The sequence below is a fragment of the Colias philodice genome, chromosome 23 (assembly GCF_061535455.1).
Source record: "Colias philodice isolate Cphi_HAF_F1 chromosome 23, ilColPhil1 Martin Lab GWU primary, whole genome shotgun sequence".
Classification (NCBI taxonomy): Eukaryota; Metazoa; Arthropoda; class Insecta; order Lepidoptera; family Pieridae; genus Colias; species Colias philodice.
This window is the reverse complement of record NC_143108.1, coordinates 4,600,562-4,623,862: the sequence shown is the minus strand read 5'-3', so window position 1 is coordinate 4,623,862 and position 23,301 is coordinate 4,600,562. Positions and strand designations below refer to the sequence as shown.

At 31.9% G+C, this 23,301-nt stretch overlaps 1 protein-coding gene across 1 annotated transcript in view; it reads left to right on the top strand.

The window, feature by feature from the left end:
- LOC149478009 (uncharacterized) overlaps positions 1-22,005 on the top strand; it is a 29,595-nt gene extending 7,590 nt beyond the window's left edge. The window contains exons 2-3 of the mRNA XM_089710064.1: positions 20,102-20,289; positions 21,030-22,005. Of these exons, the coding sequence (XP_089566190.1) occupies positions 20,102-20,289; positions 21,030-21,278 (437 nt within the window). The 3' untranslated portion in view covers positions 21,279-22,005. The remainder of the gene's footprint in view (positions 1-20,101; positions 20,290-21,029) is intronic.
- Positions 22,006-23,301: the final 1,296 nt, after the last annotated feature.

Sequence of the window (23,301 nt, the reverse complement as noted above, 5' to 3'; positions counted from 1 at the left end):
TCGCGCAGGAACAACTCATTTTGAGAACATTGGTGACAATTCTTGTTTACTTTCTTGTTACTTATAAACCAACTAGCGGTCCGACCGGCTTCGCCCGTGGTACTTACATGTTTAAACTATCCTATCTCTCAAGTTGGATCGAACTGCACATGGTGTGCGAATTTTATTATAATCGGTTTAGTGGTTTAGGAGTCCATTGAGGACAAACATTGTGACACGAGATTTATGTATATTAAGATTATAAACAGTTATTATTTTTAGTAGGTAGGTACAATAGGTACCTCCTAATGTCGCTATGCCAAAAAAGAATAGCATATTTCGATTCTTGCTTTTATAACCATTTTTTATTATGAAACAAGCTACTGTGTCAGTTCTACGGTTATTTTTATTACTTAGCTCTATCTAGAGAAAGATTAGATTCTAATTAATGAATGTTTTAAAAAATATCTGCCAAGCTGCAGAAGAAAAGCTACTAGTTAACTTATATTTCAGAGTATCTTATAAACTTATACATATTTAGGTAATACAAATTTTTTCAGTTCATATACCTACCTAGCATTAAAATTTAAATATTAAAATGCTTACATCTTATATATAAAAATGAATCGCAAAATGTGTTGGTAAGCGCATAACTCGAGAACGGCTGAACCGATTTCGATAATTCTTTTTTTATTATATTCCTGGAAGTACGAGGATGGTTCTTATGTAGAGAAAAAGTAAACATGTACCACGGGCGAAGCCGGGGCGGACCGCTAGTTATAGATGAAATTGTAATTCCATCTCGCATATAATCGATGTTTTAAACATTCTTTGTCACAATCTCTCAATCGACAAATAACAAATATTCTTTAAGGGCCGATTTTTCAATCCACGGTTAAGTATAAGTATTAACCAAGGATTGAAAAATCAGCCCTCAGTCATATTATTTTAACAGAGGTGATGCGCTAGAGCGAATATCTAATCTTGAAGTAAGACGCACCTGCACCTATTTTTTGTTGTTAAATAATCATGCTTTGTTTTAATCTCAGTGGATTAATTGTACGTCAAAAACGTCTTAATTGTAACAACGCCGGAAACGCATAATTATGCCAAAACACTGTTTTATAATAAACATGGCTGACTACTGGATATAAAATTCGGTTTGTATATTTTTTATCTGTACATAATCACCGTCACATTTTGAATTGTTTCATGTTGGTTGAAAATTTAGCGTTTCTCTATAGTTTTAGTATACACATACTTATGTTTATATAATTTATTAATGTTTTTTTTTTTCAAAATTGTAAAAAACTCGATGATCAGACACACTGACAATTGCTGCCTTGTCATTCAATATTTGTCACGTTTCGCAAATATTTATATAAAAAAATAAATAATTCATACCCCATAAATTAATATGCCACATTTCTGACTTCCTGCGACCCAATTAGCGACAATATTTTCTATTAGCCGACCATTATAAAAGTTGGTATTTTAACTGTCACATTTTTTTATTTCCCGCGCATTTCCTAGTGTTTGTGTCAATCCGTTAATTATTGTGATAAACGATGATGTGTCAGCGCCACCTAGCGGAGAAATTAATGGCATTTGTCTAGACTGGGAGCATGACGACTTATTTATGCATGTTTGAAGGTGAATGAACTTCGACTTAGGGCCGCCATTTGTTAAAAATATAAGTATTTTTACGAAAATTCAGATATCAGTTGAAATCTTTTTAATCTATAGGTTCTGTTGATATTGTTAATGTCTTGTCTTTAATGACTTATTAATTGAATCAAAGAATGTATTTTATACCCGGACCGAATATTAATAAATAATAAAATTACAATAACATTAGGTCCGGCTCCCTATATGTTTTCGATTGAAGCTAAAAACGAATGTCTTGTTGAAAAAAGTTGCGTATTTTCTTTAGTAGGTATATACTATATCCTTATTTAATATAAAAACCAAAATTTAAGCTGGTCACTGTTTTAATAGGCTAGACAAAGGTTAAGTAGAAAATGCCTCACATTAAATTAATCAACGTCAAATTAATTACATAAATTAAAAAAAAAAAGAATCCTCAAAGTCTAATTTGAATTAAAACAGAAGTATAAGAACGGAATATAAATTATAAATGTCCTTTTTAATTCAAGGAATTAAATGCCTAATAGCATTTTGTGCCTATGTTTTACGAATTTCATGAATTTAATATGTAGGTAGTTACAAATCATTAGGTACTCTCTAATTAGCTGAATGAACTCGTGATACGGCAATCTAATATACCTAGTGTTACATCTTAAGGTAGCATTCGGATCTGGGCTGTCGCGACCTGGCAGCCGCGGCCCTGCAGCCGGGAAAATTGTCACTGCTGTGCGGCGCTGCCAGAAGCTTACGGATAACAGCGTCCGCGACCCGGGCAGCGACTGCCACGCGCAGTAGTCAAACAGCACTCAGTCAAAATAATAGTCAAATATACGAAAGCGAGAACTCGTGAAGAGACTGTTAGAGGACGAAGAAGAGGACGATCAAATAATGTTGGTCTTACTATCATCAAAGAGGAATAAAATCGATTTATTTTATCATAATATTATCCTTATAGGTTTTGAGTCGAGGATCGTAAAGTGGTGGATTTTTAGCAATTAATTCAACTAAAAACTCGTCGTTTTCATCGGTAAACGTCGCCAGCAGCGCGACCGTACTGCTCCCGGAGCGGCTCGGCGGCGCTGCCAAAATCGCGAGCAGGTCGCGCCCCTCGGCCGCGCGGCTCGGTCGCTTGCGTCGGTAACTATCGCATACAATTCCCTACGAAGCGGTACGGCGCGACCACGGTCGCGGCTGCGGGGCAGCGGCTGCCGGGTCGCGGCCGCCCAGATCCGAATGCTACCTTTAGTGTGAAAAGAGGCTCCTGAAAAACAGTTTATAACTATATTAGGAACCTGGGTGATTGTGATGTAGTAAATAATGGTAGAAAATAAACGATTATTTATTATTTTTTTACATCCTTAAGTCTTATCAAGAAAAGAGCCTCCTATATCTAGTTGACAAATTACATAATAAAAAAAAACAATATGTTCGGTCAATAAAAAAAAAGATCCAAGCATTACGGAACTCCAAATAACATTGTGTAAATGTATTTATCAAATTAATTAAAAGCCAGTAACATGTTTGGCATACTAATGAAACTAAACGATTCTGTCATAGTTTGATTGACATGCCATATAAGCATGCGACATCTGCATATGATTAGTCTAATTATTATTAGGCAACCTCGTAAACCATTTAATTTATTACATATGCTAATATTTGGAAGTATAAAAAATGTTGTTAATTACTCGAAATCATTGATTCTGGTGACAGGTTTAAAGGGCACTATATCATGTGTAAAATAGACGGAATTTAATTCCGTTATTCATCTATTTTCTTACAGCAATAGTTAGTAAAATTTTACGAGGACGGTAAAAAATTAGTCAATTGACAGTATTTTAGGGAATTGTTTTTTTTTTTTCTATAAAATTTTTAGACAACTGCAGTCTACTTTTCTTCTTTTTACATCAAGATTTAAAATAGAGGTTAAGGATTAAAACTTAAAGACATTAAAGATGTATTGATGTGCCTTATTCCATTTACAATTATTATATTATAACTTTACGAAATTGCCTATAATTTTATACATCCAATATCCATATTGATTATAGGTACAGCGCTGGTTTAATGCAAAAACAGGGAAATGCAAATTTACAAATAGATAAACCTCTGCTAGTTATAGAAACACTGAAAATTTTTGTTATTCGGTTCTATCTCTATCTCTTTTCCTCTCTAGTCAAAAATTTAATCACATTTTAATAACTCTATTACACGCTTAAATGATTTACACATCATATATTTTGTTTAATATTAATAAATTCATAAATTAATGAACATGAATATTTTATTCTACATTTTAAGCTAATTGAGTCACCCGTTGCGACTAAAATAATCAATTTTGTTTAATTTAGAGGCTTTTGGAATTTATTGGGCCTATTAAAAACATTATTTATAAGCTTTTTGGCATATTTATTTTGGTATTTAAGACCTTACTAACTACCTACTAGATACAAAACACTCTTACATAAGGTTCAACTTACCTTTTCTAACGGTGTATTTACATCAATGGAATGCTCATTCTAACCCCACTATGTCAAATTATTTTAGTGTAAATAGGCGTAGAGCTCTTTCGTAGTTCTTTTCGTTCTAAAATATTCTATGCAATGTTCTAATACTGAACAACACTGAATACGAGTTTTCGTTTACACTAAAAGATCACGAAATAATGCACTTGCTCTAGCTCTAGCCTTAGCTCTATGTTCGTTTGATGTAAATGCACCGTAAGTATCTACAATCGCGCAGAATTTCTAAACTCTAGGTAGTAGGTATAGATAAACTACGATAACATGGCGCGCCCCTCCAAAATTCAAAACGTTTGAAAGTATTTGTGAAATTCATAATAAATAAATTTAATAATATAATATAATATTAAAAATTAATAATTTAATTATTATATTATTATAAATAATAATAATATAATATTTAAATATTTGTATTTCACTACACACATTGAAACAGTAATTTGGAGGGGCGCGCCATGTTATCGTAGTTTATCTCTACTGTATATATTTGTTCGTCTTTCCTTGACAGTTCGTCTGCCAAAATTTATTCAATATCCCTTTTAAGATGGTGCATAACATTTCATAAGTTCATAACTTTATTCTATTTTACGAGTAAAAATATATTTTCTTATTCTCTTTGCTCTACTGGGAACCAAATAAACGTTTTCTTCTTGAAATTATCAAATTAATTAAAAAGATAGTGATATATATTTATGTAACTACATACCTACCTGCCTATTGGAAAATTAAGGTAAACAACTTTTTTTATTTATATTTCGTTTGTTTTCACCTGTTTAAAGTAGGTACAAGTACAGAGTATATTTATCATGTTAATTTAATTAAAAGCCAATTAACCTCACATTTTTAATTAATAGCTGTTAGTTACGCTACAAAATTAATACAATATTTATAAGTTATAGATATATCTACCAACTAGCTGTGCCCCGCGGTTTTACCGGCTCCACTCCTTTTGGTCATAAAAGTATAGCCTATAGCAACTTCCTCGATAAATGGCTTATATAACACCGAAAAAAATTTTCATATCGGACCAGTAGCTCCTGAGATTAGCGCGTTCAAACAAACAAACAAACTCTTCAACTTTATAGGTAATATTAATACTTAAATTTTACTAACTGCGCTCCGCGGTTTTCCCCGCATCGCTCCGCTCCTTTTGGTCTTAGCGTGATGATAAACAGCCTTCCTCGATAAATGGGCTATCTAACACCGAAAGAATTTTGCAAATCGGACCAGTAGTTCCTGAGATTAGCGTGATTAAATAAAAAAACTCTTGGGCTTTATAATATTAAGTAGGTATAGATAGATATACCTATTCAAAACAACATGTTCTTACATAATAATGTACCACAAACAAATCCAAATACGCTTACATAAAATAAATCATTTTATTCGCCTCACACGCGCTGATTTGTAAAACTAATAACATAATATAATTTATATATTATTCATAAATAACGTAAAAGGAAATTAATCGTTCGAACAAAACCGCACGCGATTTAATATATAAGAAATAACAATAGCTGTAAATAATTGATTTCGATTCAATTTACTCATGTGCGACATTCTGTATTGATAACGTTCCTTGATCCACAATATTGGTTTTATCACCATTTTTATACAGCTTTATGAAACACTGTATAGTTTATTAGTTTTATGAGCAGTCTGGTTACTCAGAAGTTGGTATTTAATATTACAAATAGGTACCAAGAATCTTTGTATGGATGTTATTGACATAGCTGTCTCTTTTATTTACTCGAAAAGTAATTGAGAAATTTTAGATATTTTGGCAAACAGTTGGAACCATACATTTACCTAATCAAGCAAAATGCATTCAAAATTATAAAAAATAACACTCTGTTGAGTGTACAACAACGTTTGGTTAAGCATTTTTAAGTGCGGTCCACTCATGATGGGTAAGCAATGATTTTAGTATTTCAGTAGAGAGGTTTCGTTTTACAAAATACATTTTAAAAAGTCCTATCTATTAGGCAGTTAATTGTTTGTTCGCAAATAACATGATTAACCGTCTATTGTATAAAATATAAAAATTAATTACCATATATAAATAAAATAACTTCAATTACGTAAATAATGGCCTGATAACATCATTGTCATTTGTCCATTTTATTCAATACATATGAGTATTATATTATATTCTTAGACTAATCGAATAGCAGTTAATATTAATCTTATTCGATATAAATTATTAACATTTTAACAAGATCAATCAATTTATTATTTTATGTAATTCATTACTTTACAGTTAATATTGTTCAGTGATGATATTTCCTGTCAGATTTTGCTAATTTCATAAACAAGTGTGAACAAAAAATCCAGTTAATTTATTGTACAAAATTCTTAACAATTATTAAATTTTCTTACCCATGCATCACTCTGTCTGTTAATGAAACCATATGACCATTAATTAAGAGTTTAGCTCTTTTTAAGTTGATTGCGTACAGACAATTATAAATAGTCAGAAGTGATAATAAGAATTGTAAATGCTATCTGTTACAATAATACAATACAATACAAAAAGATTTATTGCAACCAAACAACACAATGATAAGCTTATACATACATTCTAAGACACCATCAAAAAATACAAAAAAATTACAAAAATAAAATATATGATAACAATCGAATTATAACTGACATTAATTATATCAAACTTGCATTGTAGCTGCAAAAAGGCCCTGGCTCAGCATAATGTTGCAGAGGCAAACTCCACAACGCTGGTAATTCTGCCAAATACCCACATGACTAGTTTGCGCCTCTGATGGAAGGAGTATGAAATAAGATAAATAATAATAAATAGATATACAATAAATATAAAGGATAAGTTATGAGACAATATTTTTGGTCAAGTTTATGGGTAGTATATATCTATGTGTTAATCTTGAAATGAAGTCGATATAAGCAAGCAATAAGTAATAACAATATAATATAATATAATTTTGGATATGTATAGGTATTAGGTATTGTCGAAGAATATTAAATTACTAATGTTGGAATTTTAGCAGGAACGATTTGTAAGTGCGACGAAAGTTGGACTTACACTTGATTTTTTATTGGAGGGGGGATATTGTTCCAACATTTCGTCGCGCTATATTTGAATGACCCACAAAAGGCTGAGGTTTTATGCTGCGGAATGGATAGTTCGTGAGTTCCACTCCTTATTTCACCCCTACAAGTATCCCTACGCCACGACAACTTAGTATAGAGATACCCTGGCTGCTTAGTATGTATTGTATCGAATAAAAGACAAGCCAATAATAATTCTTGCCGACCCTTCATCTTTAAAAAGTTAATGCTGTTTAGAAATGGAGTTACATGTGATCTGGGTGGAATGGTAACGCAGAATCTTGCACAGGAATTCTGGTCCCTCTGAATGAGGCGCTGTACAGATGGTCCGTAAACGGGAAGAGCGTAGTTTAATTTGGAAAGCACAACGCCTTCACACAGCCTTATTCGTAGATCGACACTCAGAAAAGGTCGAATATTATAAAGAACTTTGAAGTTTGAGTCGATAAAAACAGCTACTAACTAGGTTAGTAACATAATCTTCAAACCTTAACTGACTGTCGAAATCGATGCCCAAGTTTCGAGCAACAGCAACCCGTTCTATAGAAATGGAGTTTACACAAATCCTGATATCTTCTTCGTCCAAGACTCTCCCAGAGTTGCTTTTTAGAGCCAACAACAAGATATTTGGACTTGGTTGGGTTTTAGAACCAGTGCGTTCTTGCGAGACCAGTCGGAAATGCGTTCTAAGTCATCGTTCATGTTACGGACACATTCGATACGAGCTCTATCCACAGGTATATAAATTTGTGTTAAAATCTCTACTATACTAATGTTATAAAACTGATGATTTTGTTTGTTTGTTTGATTGAACGCGCTAGCCTCAAGTTACTGGTCGGATTTGAAAAATTATTTCCGTGTTAGATAGCCCATTCATCGAGGAAGGCTATAATATCATCACGCTAAGACCAACAGGGGCGGAGCAATGCGGGTGAAACCGCGGGGAACAGCTAGTTCTAAATAAATAAATAATAAATATTTTCAAGAATTTTCATGTGTACACATTCTCATGTCATCTGAATTAGTAAAACATGCAATTAGTATAATTACCCTCATAATTTATGAGTCGTAGCACAGGTCGTAGATAGTTTTAATATTTTTCGGAATAAATAAGAATTTTTAATCATTATGACTAAAGGTTTTAGCAAATTGGAAACAAATGCATAGGGGTTTCAAATAGGTCCTGGTTTAAACAAATATTTATTGCATATAAGTATTTTATGAATTATTTCAAGCATATAGATAGGTACATGTTGTTAAATATGATAATAGGCCATTATACCATATTATATGTATGTATATTACCGACATGAAATTAAAAATATTTAACATAATATCTTTTTTGCCGGCCGTACTGTAAATAATTTAAATAAGCAAGCACTGAAACAAAAACTTCTCACCTAACTAGGTAAATCTATATTCATAGATATATTAATATGTAATAACATAACATTTCCTGGATTTAATTGTATTAACATAAAGAATATTATTAATTATAATATAATATTATGTACGCTAACATCACATATAATAATCACGCGAAGTTTGTAAAAAAATAATCTCAAGTTAAACTGCGCCGCTTCATTAAATCCCATAGTTAATTCATACATAACTAATTATTGTTATATTATAATTGTATCCGACAATCTAACATGGTAATCAGACCAGATAAGAAAGCTTTGAGTTGCATTTATTATAAGAATTTCTTCAATAAAAAATGAAGTTGTTACCAAGAATTACATTGATAGTTCAGAACAAGAAATTCTTCTTGTCTTAAAGATGCCTGAATATTGTAATTGAGAAGTACCTACTATTGAAAAATAATTGACGAGCAAATTAACAGCATTATGTTAAAACTATTGAAAAATACCAATGAAAATTGAATTCTTTAAACTATAATCTTTAACTTCAAGGTGCTATTTGCAAACTATGTCACGAACACAAGTACAAATCACATATGAATTCACGGATGTCACTGAATTTACAGGTCTTTTCCTTCCAAAACGCGCCAAAAATGAGCCATCTTTATTTTTTTTGTCTAGGTGCCCCTAGGAAAGAATAGTAACTAACATAGCGTGCGTCATATTTTGAACTACTATGTAATTGAAATTACTCTAATTAAGTGCACAATTAAAGTTCTATTCGTACTTGCTTCATTTAAGTTCCATTTTACGTAAGCTGCAACAAAGAAGCGATCGTAAATCAATTAAAAGATTATACTTTTAATCAAGAAAGTCAGGTTTTCAATTTAATTATTTCCTGCATATCCAATTGATTTGTATCTGGCAATTATTTGACCAATGAGATCTTGAGTCTTTATAGTTACACAATATTATAAATATGTAACTACGGTTTAATTGCCTATTTATGTCGAATTTAGTATATGTTTATGAGATTCAAAATCTAGAATAAAAAATAAATAATAAAATAAAATTTATTAGCAACTTCAAATATTAATTATTCTTGTATTTTGTCCCCAATTAAAATTTAGACTGATAGAGTTGTTAATGAATTTTATAATACCTATGTAGAGCGGTTTTAGTACAATATCATTTATCCAAATAAAAATAAATATTTGTTTGATGTCTTTTATAGAATCGTAATGTATAACATTTCATCATAATATTGTGATCGTCAGTAAAGTGTTGTGCATGAACCCAAGAAGGTTTCGGAGTTGATATGACTATCTAATCTTCGACAGTATAGATGCAAAGCCGGGGTGCACAGCTAGTTAACTATATTTTTTTAATACGTATGGAACCAGATTCTAGGGCAACACCAGATTTTCTTATGAATTTGCTAACGATCAAGATGAATTGAATGTTGACCGATGAATGAACGGAAAGCAACCGTTACTCCTAATGAATGAACGTATATTTTATTCAGAAAAACTTTCAGATAAAAGGAATTTATATGAACGTTCATAGAAACTCTTTTTGTAGTGCATTCAATGTCAAACTAGTTTGTTAGTGTGAATTGTTTTTTGTCCCATTATAAAACTGCGTAGTTTCCTCATTTGTTTCGAATGCTATAGCGGATAGCCTCTTCCCAACTAATCTGCTGTTTAAAAATGTTAGGTGGTAACTGGTAATAACGAATAGATACTTCATACCATCAGCCTTTATTATATACTAGCTGCTTCGCGCGGTTTCACCTCCGTGGCTCCACTCCTGCTGGTCGTAGCGTGATGAAATATAGCCTATAACCTTCCTCGATAAATGGGCTATCTAACGCCGAAAGAATTTTTCAAATCGGACCAGTAGTTCCCGAGATTAGCGCGTTCAAACAAACAAACAAACTCTTCAGCTTTATAATATTATCTATTGTCGAGCCAATTTAATAGGCAACATTTGACGTCTATCAATTTTATCTTCATAGGGTGGTAACCTGCTTAAAAACATCGATTAAAGTGAATTAATCGATACGGACTTGAAACATTTGTCAATCGAACTTGAAACACATGTCAATTATTTATCATCATTTATTTTTATTCCCAAGTAATCAATGCATTCGATTCTAGATGTCAGATTTCGATTTTTAGAGTAACGTCTCTGGTATTTAAAAAGAAAAAAGGTTTATTGACACAAAATTGTAGCGACGTCAGTTCTTTAAATCAGAAATTGTTTATTATGTTTAGAATGGTCTATCAGTAAAATCAAATCCTAAAATTAGTTGTATCGGTCATTATTATTATAAATATGTAATCGTAATTGAAAAAAGTTAAGCAAATGTGCAGTTCTAACAACACGAAATATCATGTTATTCTATGTCGTCGTTACTAGGTTACGTTGTTGAATTTTGTTGAACTGTCAAATGTTGCCTATTAAAATGGCTCTACTATAGTATAGATAGATAGTATAAAAATTAAAAACCACTTAAAAACACACGATGTGTCAACTACATAAAGACTATTTTAGATTAGCAATAAAAAATATATTTGCAGAAGACTTCTATCGCCATGTTTGAGAACATGACATGAGAGATTAACCCTTTGTATTTTATGAAAAAAATAGTTGATTCAGTTTTTATCATTTATCTGTACACGCACCTTACGGCTACTGAGTGAGAGTGTATGCGTATTTGAATTACTAATTACTATACATAACTGCAAATACTTAAATTACATAGTACCTACCTAACTTGCATACTTAGTATTTATCTTTACTCAACAGCATACAAACCGTAACCTTTCCTTTATAAAAAAAAAATGTATGCGTGTACTAGAGTACACACGTAAGAAGTGAAACTTCTTTATGACCTTAAAAATGTCACGAGTATGGCGTAACGCAAAAATGTCACGCGTACGGCGTAACGCAAAAATGTCACGCGTACGGCGTAACGCAAAAATGTCACGCGTACGGCGTAACGCAAAAATGTTACACTAAATTTTTGTCCAACCCCGATAAAGAAGTTTCACTTCAAAAAAACTTTTTAGAACACAAGATTTAAACCCAACCCTCTTTAAACCCTCTTTATATGATATACCATAGGTACCTATAAATGAAAAGTCTATTTTGTTATATCCTGGAACAGAGCGTGATCAAACCATACTCGACTCAGCACCACACTTCTAAATAATCCTAATACATTAAACGGTATCTCACATAAACCAACCGTACGATACTTGAAAGCAAAGAACTTTCCATCCATATCTACGCATCACGATGTTATAATCCCAAATATAGCCATGTTTTCCATCTTAAAATATTTTCTTGCTACGCGTAACATTTTAAAACCAGGTAATAAATTATGGGGTATTGCAAGAAATCGTTTCTCCTTTTGACTTAACTAGCCAACCGCCCCGGTTTTGCCTTAAACGAGACGCAATTAGAGATAGCTCGAATACAACTTTCGAGGTACAAATATAGTGTACAAATCGCTTTATAAACTCAATGAATAGTTTCCCTTTCGTGGAATATGTTTCAATTACATTTGAGATACTGATACGGTGTTCATTTAAATATTTAAAAACGTGTGCCTACATACGTGGAAATATATTGCAATTAAAGAAAATTAATGTAAAAATGGAGTAGAAAATCTTGTGACAAATATGTATCTCTAATGAAAACTTGTATATAGGTACTGCAGTATGCACGATAAAATTATAGATACTATATAAGTGTTTAATTGAATATTAGCAAATCACTTAGGACATGTAATTGTTTCAATAAGCTATGCATGTTTTTTTAACATACATTTTTCACACCCTGATTTCACTCTCAATTGTTGTTTATACATCAGACTCTATAGAAAGAAGCATTTTAACTTTTTTTCATAAAATTTAAAATTCTGTAATTAACCCAAGTAAAGCCTACTACCGTCTACAGGCTTGTAAATACCTATTTAATATAATTATAATATAAAAATAAATATAATTGCGCAAATAATACCTTTATAAATATACTCCAAAAGAAACGCAAAGTAACAAACAAAAACCCAGCTTGTTAACGTTTAAAAACATCTCAAGTACCTACTTCATATAAATTATTTCTTGTTAAAATTGCATGAATTGTAAATTTTCGTATAAAAAGTAGGCTTTCCCGTGATTCGCCACGGGGGGTTCACTAGGTGTAATGGTTACTTATACCATATAAGGGAATACAGCAAATTTCTAATAAGTACGTAATTATAAGGTAATGAGGTGGGACCCCCTAGTGATCCTAGACGCGGTAATGATAGTAAATAGTTTCATTTGAGGTGTTTCAAGATGGAATATAGGAAATCGTGTACTTAAATACGAGAAAATGTAACAGTTAATTCAAATATTTTTGCTTCATGATTTCTTTTTTTTTAAGTCAAACGGTAGAAATTCTCTAGAAAGGAATAATTTTCTGTAAATAATTAGTTGATAAAAATATTTATACATATATATATTAAATATTTATATTCCTATTTATTACGAGTATGTACTAACATAAGTTCAAAAACAAAAATTGTTATCTGTAAAGTAAGTATGGTCAATTTGTCAACTCTACCACACTCTACAAAACCTCATAAAGCATAAAACATATAAAGGAAAGCTAATCCTAATTACTGAAAAGTTAGCGTGCTAAATTATAGAATTGTTTAGTTGAATTTACAAGTGTTTTTACAATAATTTCCATATTTTAGTGCCATATCACACTAGCGGATTGCGAGCGGTTTCAAAGCGGAGCGGGTGCGCAACGAATACGTTGCGGGCGCGCAACGAACACGCCGCGGTTGCGCAGCGAATTCGTTGCGGACGCGTCATTTTGTATACTCTCGCACAAAAGCCAGCCCTTCCGCCTTGCCTAACTTCCATTCAATATTTCCATCGTTTCTGTAGCACTCAATTTTTTAACCGTACTGTGGAAATGCACTTACTTAACAGTTAACTAAAGATGTAATAACAACTGGAGTTGTTAAAAAAGGTGCTATAAAATTGAATTACTAGGACTTTTAGAATGTACCATACATTCCAAAAGTATGTAACGACTGACCAGTATAATCTCTCCCATAGCAACGTATGTTATAAAGAGATTTTGTGAACCTAATTATGAGCAAAGTGATAGTGAGTTGCTGGTTGCTTGATAAAATTTTCTATTCACTGCTATTTATCTAATAATAAGATAGCCCTGTTTTAGTTAAGGAGCTTTAACATTTATTTCACTAATGAACTTTCTTAATGAGCAATTAAGTTATCTGATTGCATTTCGACCAAGATTTAATAGATAAAACAATACCCTAAACATTAACATGTTATGAAACTCGTAAAAAATAATGATCTCATAATTATTATACTATCACAAGTTATAAGTAACAACCAGCACGGATTCCATTTTGTTAATGAGTGTACATGACTGCGACGTAAACGTTGCGCATCTGCCACGCGTCCGCAACGAATTCGCTGCGCAACCGCAACGTATTCGTTGCGCACCCGCTCCGCTTTGAAACCGCTCGCAATCCGCTAGTGTGATATGTCACTTAGATTCGCAGCTGCACTGTATTGGACAGGTGAAAATTAGCGAGAGGAACCATTTAATTTGCCACACCTTTGATTTTTATAATTAAACCTTTTATAGACTTATTATTTATAACATCATTAAATGTCCTCTGATAATAAACTTTAAAATTTATATCTTTACGTTTTCTGTGATGACAGTCCTTGAATGGTTATAAAATTATTAAATAATTAAGAAATAACGATGTAACGTGAAAAATATTTGTCATTCTCTAAAACATGAATCGTAATTTTAAACATATTTCCACCTTTTCTTATCCTAACAACCTGTGCCCTGCGGTTTTACTCGCATTGCTCCGCTCTTGTTTGTCTTAGCATGATGATATAAATAAACCGTTCGTTCCTAAGGGCTGTCGATATCAGTTTAAAGTTTTTTGGTATCTGTAAAAGTTACGAAATAATCACACTTAACGATTACACCCTGTAGATATATAAGTGCTAAAGTGACTCTATCTGTCTATCTTTTCTTGACGCCTCAACAACTGAACCGATTTAGATGAAATTTGGTAAAGAGGTCCATCGAGATCCGAGAAAGGACATGGGATAGTTTTTATGCCAGAAATCCCACGGGAACGGGAATTATGCGGGTTTTTCTTTTTACGCGGGTGAATATTAGGATTTATTGTTGTAATATAGGTTGGAAATATCAACTAATGATGGTACATATATGAATTTTATTAATAACATTTTTATGAATAGCGGAAAACCTGCATCATCAAAACTCAACGCTGAAAGAACGTAGCCTCAAGAAAAACCCTTGGTATGCGAATCGTGGCCAAATACGTCTGCGGGAGCGATATTAATAATTACACATTTGTCAGATAGTCTTAAAAAGCGAAATGTCTGAGCGGGATGCCATATTTGGGCGCTATGCTGGCGGGGAGCTCGAGCGTACGCAGGTGAACGCCAATTACAGAAGCGCAAAAAGCGCGCGCGGGACAAATTGTAAAATTGTTGTTTGTAGTCTGTTGTCTGTGGTCTGTGCCACGAGTCACGACCACAGACTATGCTTTTTGTGCGGTTATACAGATTAAAAATTATTTGTATAAATGTTTTTTCTATGATATCATATTATAGTAACCGCATATTTGATAGATTTGAAAAGAAAAACTACTTTTAATATTCCTATAATACATATTACAAAATTCTCAGCTTTCTTAGCTCCAAAAGATCAGAAAAATAAAATTATTTTTTTGTTAACTACCTATGTTTATGTTTAAACTTTAAATGTATTATGTGGGTACTTAATGCTCTAAAGTCTTAAGGTATCTACATATTACCTTTTAATGTATCTTTTACAGAAACACGCGATTTAATTTATCTCTTAAATTCATTTTAAAACTTTTAGCACAGAATTAAAGTCAAAAGCTGCCATTATCAGCTTAAGTAATAGGCAAATCGATAATTCGATAATTTTATATGAAATTGTTATCGTTATTAAAACTAAAACCTACTCTCTATAAAAATTAAACATCCGTGAAAAGCTATAAAATTTCCTTCGCCGCCATGCGTTATCGCTGTCCTTGTCTGACTTACGGCTAATTGCGTAAGTGTGAAGAGTTGAGTAACTGATAAGCCAGAAAGGTGAAGCAAAAATTATACAATCGACCATCGTCAAGTTTTTATTGAGGTTGCCATTTTGTATTGACAAGACTTCAACTAGGTATTATTTATTCTTTAACATGGATGATAACTGCAAAAGCAGGCGCAGACGGTATAACGATGTATGACTATATTTATTATCAATTTATAAATGCTCGTTTTGTCAGATAATTTTCTAAAACACAAGATACTTGGTATTAATATAACTTCATGAATTAAAAATAAGTAGATACCTACCTAAATATTTTAAAATAACCATAAATAAAAAATTTCGTTTACTAATTGCCTTTCAATTATTATTAAGTAGATAAGTATCTATTTAAGAACATGGTAAAGTTAAGCGTAGGAAGTAGGAACGTATTATACGAACAGCGTTATTGAAATAAGAATGTTTGTGAAAGTTTAAAAAACACAGTCACATATTCAATTTTCAAATTACCAATGGTAAAATATACCAGCAATTAGCAGCAGAAAGTGCCTAAGTAGGTACATACCACTAAAAATCCAGACCAATCTTGGTCTTAGCTATCTAGCTAATTTCAAAATAAATAGTTTACGAAACAAAATCATTCAGTAATTAATTAAACCTCGCATATCTGAAACATTAATGCAGAATCAATTAAATCTAATACAAGAATCGAGATGTCTATCGATTCGCAGAAACATCGGTAAAAACATCGAGAGCAGTGAAGCATCGATAATTTTATTTACCGGAAAATGCACAGATCATACACATAACACACGTTTATATTCCGATTTAATTGGACACATTCACGAACTACTTAGTTACACTCTGTGTATTATCGGTTATGTGAAATGGGGTTGTTTTATAAATTATAATTAATAATAGGTAGGTATGTAGTATTTTTTTTCTGTTGACTGAAACTTATCAATTCCCTTTGAAGTATAAATTAAAAGACTTGTTTGGTTTTGTTTTGTTTATAAATAGGTATATACATATAATAAAAGCGTAACACACCTAGTCAATTCAATTTATCATTATAGAAAAACAAATAACCCTTCATCATTTCTTTAGATCATTAGAGGACGTGACGTTTTTTAATTAATTACTTTGAAAAACTAACTTATGTACAAACATAATTACCCTTTATTATGATAATATCTTATTATTTCTGTTTTTGATCTAAATACAAATAAACACATAGATTACGAAGAAATATGGCAAGTTTTTAATGAACAAATATATTTATAACGGAAATATTCAGTAATGGCTATATAAATCATACGGCTAAGTAAACTATCTTTAGATAGCCATTGAAAACGTGAATATGCAATTCATATAAATCCAACCAATTTAAAGCCTTAATAAACATCTGCATAACGCATTTGACCGAAAGAGATTACAATAATCCAATTAAATTTCGACATTGACAACTAAATCCTATTAAAAACAAAGAGCGCGCATAATTGAACGTCATTACGCACAAATTGTCTATAGTCTGTCATCAAAACAAAATGGCGGTGCCGTACGCGCGGGAAAATAAATACGTATAGAGATGGATATTATATCTTCATTAGCGTAAGGCATCGCATTGATATGTCTAAGGGTTGGGCCATTGAAATTGTTTGTATTTTATCACTCGCAAAAGGCATTTATACTTGCCTTTTTAGTTTGTCTCTTACTGTATTGTATCGGGTCTCAATAACATCTGCCGTCAATGCAGCGGTATTTACTGGCAATATGAGTGGGACACTAAGATATAAGAATATTTGTATTCTATTCAATTCAGTTGTCTCATAGAATTTCAGTCCGTTAAAATAATAATCTTGCTGATTATCATAACCATTCATCTGTTTGCTTTTAACTTCATTTCGCATGTCATTTATTTGTGAGGATGCCGTTAACGTCCTAAAACAACGACGGTATTTATTGGCAATGTTTTTACTTTTTATAAAAAAAAATACTTAGCACAATACACGCGGTTCATACTTAAAGCACAGAATATATAGCATAATAGTACTACGTACTTAAAGTTAGTACCTATACTGGGCTCAAAAATACGATTTTCAATGGCACTTTTCTTTGAAAAAGTAACCTAATTCATGCAACATGTTTTTAAATTACAATTACCTATTCAAAATAATTGAACAACACTGTTGTTTACACAGAAACACTTACTTGGTAATGCGCTTATTGTTTTGTTCAATTAACGAGAAACGAGAAAATACCGAATATTTTTAGTTTTCTCGCAATGCCAATTACAATTCAATTCAATCAACCATATTGAAGTGTTACGGATGGGTAAAGCCGAGTTAGTTGCTTATTTGTTTGTAGAAATATACCTATACCTAGTATTAAATTCCTAGCTTTTCTTCATCCTTTAATCTATAGCTTTTTCCGATCAAAGCTAATTCTTTATAATAACAATAATGATTCGCTTTCGCTTCGCTTGGTTAGAATAATAATTATTAATAGGTACGATTTTTTTTTTCACTATCAAAAAGAAAGGCTTTAGTTTATGAAGACCTAGCTAAAACTGAAAGAATAATTGTAAAACTATTATCTACTGTCTACTATGTAACAAAAAGAGAAGTAGACAATAGTAACTACAAGTATAGACTGTATTGGTTGTTTGTCTATGACTTTGTGAATTATTTACATAACTACACTTAACTTTGATCACAAATAAACTTGTCACTTATTATAGTTTGATATCGATAATAAGACTGATAATTTTTAATATCTTTGTTTTTTTAGCTTTACCACAGTAGAATTAAGTATATGCACATGCATATGCATTCCTTAATCATTTAATTAATGTTAATTATAGCAGTGATAGCATAATAGATTTGACTGCGCTGTTTGTATGTTAATGTAGGTCATGGAACAATAAAGTCAACGAACGATATATAAAGTGTTTATAATCGCTTTATGTCATTTGAATAATCATGTCTTTGGACACTTAATATTAATATAGGTCAGAATATGTTAAACAAACATTATATATGACTTCAATAAGTAAAATATACCTACCATCTTTTTGGTAAATTGTTACAACAAATAACATAATAATATCTACGTCATCTATTCCAATTCTTTTTGCACAAAAAAGTCCAAAATCGATTTCTTACGTCAATATATATACCTACATATTTATATGAATTTTTAGCTTTCATGGAAATCTACCTATTTGCTAAATGTTAATTAAAATCCTTTTAACTAATTGCACTTGACGTTATTCACTAAACTATAATGCGTAAAGAAATGCTTAAAAAATTGCCATGGTAACCTCTAAAACATGTTACCGCCTAATTTATGACGTCACACGTTAATTAATTTACCGAATACAATGTTTACCGGATGTATCGGTATAGAATCGATATTGTTCCTTTGAATATTAACCTCGAATCGCTGCACTGTATAATGGCTGTCCTGTTTCCGTTTATTGACCTGTTTAAATACTATAGAAATATTATTTTGAATTAGATATTAAAATTATACGTAGCTGTCTTTATAGCCTTAAGTGTTATGAATCTACTTGTGATTTTGGACACCCTTTTCTTCTAGGATTATATATGCTACTATTCAGTTAATTAATTTAAACTCAGTTGATACACTAGTCTAATGAACTACCATCATTGCCTACTACCTTCACAATCTTCTAAACCTTACTCATCTTCATTCCGCTACTATTATCGATAGGGAATTATCTTCTTCATTATATTGTAATAGGTACTATAATCGTATGAATTTTATAAATTTTGAAGTTATTCATGGATGAACGTATGTTTATTACGCTGTCACGCATAGCGAATTGATACAGAGATAGATTACAGTCTGGATTAGCACATAGGCTACCACCAAGTACCACTGAAGATGAGCGATTAATTAAAACTAACTAACTAACAATAGAGAGTACATTTTAAACCACATTATACAATATACATAATATATTATACATACTTTACGCTTACGTTGAAGACAAATAAGTCATTATCATTGATCAAGTTTTCTCTAATGTTAGGAACAAGACGACCCACTAAGTATTAACACATACTTTATTTATACTGACTGACCGGTTGACTTGGTTGGTAGTGGCCCTGCCTTCTAAGCTAGAGGTCGTGGGTTCGATTCCCACCCGGAGCAAATATTTGTGTGATGAACATAGATGTTTGATCTATATAATTATTTATTTAAAATTATATATGTATGTTTATCAGCCATCTGGTTTTCATAACACAAGCGAAAGCTTAGTATGGGATCAGATCGTGCCGTGTGTGAAAATTGTCCTGAAATATTTATTTATTTTATTTATTTCTATTACAGCAGGTGCTCCCAGCGGTCCGCCAGTAGTTCGTTGTCAACTACGAAAGCACAAGCCCAACAGAAAACCTAGGACCCCGTTCACAACGCAGCAGTTGCTTGCGTTGGAGAAGAAGTTCCGGGACAAGCAGTACTTGAGCATCGCAGAGAGGGCGGAGTTCTCGTCGTCTTTGAGGCTCACTGAAACACAGGTAATTTCATTAGTCGATACTGCATGTCATACTGCCTTAAATTCTTATAAGGCGCCAATTTTGACGGTATCTAGTATCTACAAGAGATTTATATGTATAAATATTTTTTGTAAGAGTGCAAGCACAAGCACAATTAATATTCTTACACTTTATCTCGACAATTAATTCGCCATAATTTGAAATATTAAAATCAAAACGACAGATCTAAAACATAGGTATTCAATTAGACATTTGTCGCTTGTTTTAAGTTCATGCCATAAAGTAAGTAGTAGTTACTCCCACATTGTATAAGTCATCACTCATCATCATTGTTGTATTGATTAGTTGAAGTTTGAAATGACTGTTTTTAATTATTTACCTATAGGTATGAATTGATAGGAGTAGGTAAATGATATCAATTTTCCACAAATATTTCCATCTTCGAACGGCTGTTTCAGCTTATACATGTTTATGTTCTTTAATACATTATCGTCAATCCAGCTTTGGTAATATTCGAATACTTATAGTTGATTAAATCTCTTTTAAAAACCGTATGCAAGTACGACTGAACTGTAAGTGGCCATGTATGGGCATTAATTTAGCATAATTTTTATATTTAACATACTTTACGCTTACGGTCGTTGACGACAAATTAGTCCTAGTATCAATACATAATATATCAAGATTTGTACGTCAACAGTTTAACACATGTAACATATTACCATTATGCAATACTTATTATCAACATATTTTCGTTGCAGGTGAAAATATGGTTTCAAAATCGGCGGGCCAAAGCGAAACGTCTACAAGAAGCTGAAATAGAAAAGCTTCGTCTATCAGCGAGGCCTCTGCTTCCACCCTCTTTTGCCTTATTCGGAGGGGGAGGGGCACCCCCCCTTTTTGCCGCAATGGCCGCGGCCACGAGACCGCAACTAAGCTTCTTGGGAGGTCCACCGTCGCACCAACACGCCATAAATATGAATATCCTGAATTCCCTCCAACCGCATTGACATTCGGAACACGCGGGAACGCGTGAACAGCCGCCATCTTGATTTGTGGAAGACTTTTAAAATCGAATTCAGATACTTGTACGTGATTTTAGTGACATGAACGCATTGAGTGTAATATATCTGTATAATATGGTAGATCTGCGATTCTCACGTCATAGTTTTAGTACAATATGAGTCAGTAAAATATAAATAGGAATAAAGGTTTAGACACATAGACATACTGTTATTACAAATAAGTGCAATCCTTATTGTCATTGTTTCATACCCTCATAAAATTTGTAAATAAAGGCACGTACATACTGTATCATTTAACTAGATATTATATCCGTAATAGCATGGACTAATATAATTTTATTAGTCCATGGTAATAGTTTTTTTAGATATCATTTAAGTTATAGCTAATAGATAGCCTAGCCTTCCAATAATTCAATCTTTAATATTAAAGTGTCTAAATTAAATATTATTATTACCTATTGTTTGCCTTGTTTGCATTTGTATGTACTTATTTTACTTCTAATAATCTTTATAGTTAATATATTAATTATGTAACGAATTCAATTATAATGTCGATTTATTTTTATTATTAGACTGAGTATATTTATTTGGGTTTTCGAGACTGACATTGTTTAATGATAAAAATTTCAAAAAAGTGACTAATTAATTATTGATTTTAATGTTTATTCTAAAAGATTTATTTCAAGAATTTATGTCTAATCGAAGTTTAAATTTAACCCGTGACGCGTCCGGCGCACAGCCGGCACCGATCCCGATAGTGTCAAGGGAGTTCACGAAATCTAGCTTTTTTATGACTACCGAGTTTGAAAATTTTATTTACCCTATTGTTCTATAATTATATGCCATGTATGATATATTTTTGGAAAGAGGAAGAAACTAGTTATAGCATAAAAATGTAATCATGACGATATATTTTTTCTATAAAATTATAAAAAATTGATTTTCTTTTGTTTTAATTTTAATTGCTTACATACTAACACTTACATGATAATGCTGAGTCATCAAATGATCATATTCACGTTTTCATATCACTACACGATTGCCAAATACATTCACTTATATTTTCACACATTTAACACAACGTATTTCACTATGAATAATAACAAATCTCCATTATTCACAAACAAGAAAAAAAGCGCCATTTTGCGTCTTCCGCACTGAAAAGTTGAGACACTTTTTCACTGAGTATTCTTCAAATATCCCTAAAACCAATATCATAAACGTATTCTACGTAAAATTTCCAGTAATATACGTCTCAATTATCACTCATCTAATTATTCCTCTCGGCATAATTCACAATCCAAATATTCGTTGAACAAGACAAATGTCACAAACTATGGCCGATGACGCAACTCAATCAATGATTCACTTTTTTTTTTATTTTGTGGTTTTGGTCTCTATTGCCTGTCTCGGAGTCGTGTCGATTCGAATTATAAATGTTTAAGGCATAGAGAAATATTTTTTATACTGGAAACATTCACTTGTAAGAACTACAGGTGACCTTCAAAGTCATTGGCCGCGTTATGAACAGTCGTTGTTACGCAGGACGCTACAGTACAGTTTTAGTTATGAGCAACCGTCTGTACATAGGACGCGTCACGGGTTAAACTATAGTTTTGCTAGTTATTATCTTGTTCTAAAGATGACTGTAAAGGTCCCTTCACTAATAAATTCGCAAAAGTCAACTGAGCTCGGACTGACCTATCATGTTTAAACTTAATTGCTAACAAATACCAGACTTTGTTACTTAGACGAGTTTATGTTGAAATGTTTTAAATAAAACTAATGTACAATCATAAAATATATATGTAAAGTCCGTTTGAAACACTTTGCAATCAGATTAATAATTATTATTTTAATTAATTTACTTGTGTTATGTACCTACTAAACTCGGTTATGGATTGTCGATTGTAATAAAAAATTATGTCAAAATACTTATAGCGCAAAGCTCTACAGATACCTACATGGAATCATATTTTTTTGTGAATGATTTTTCGAACAGTGTATT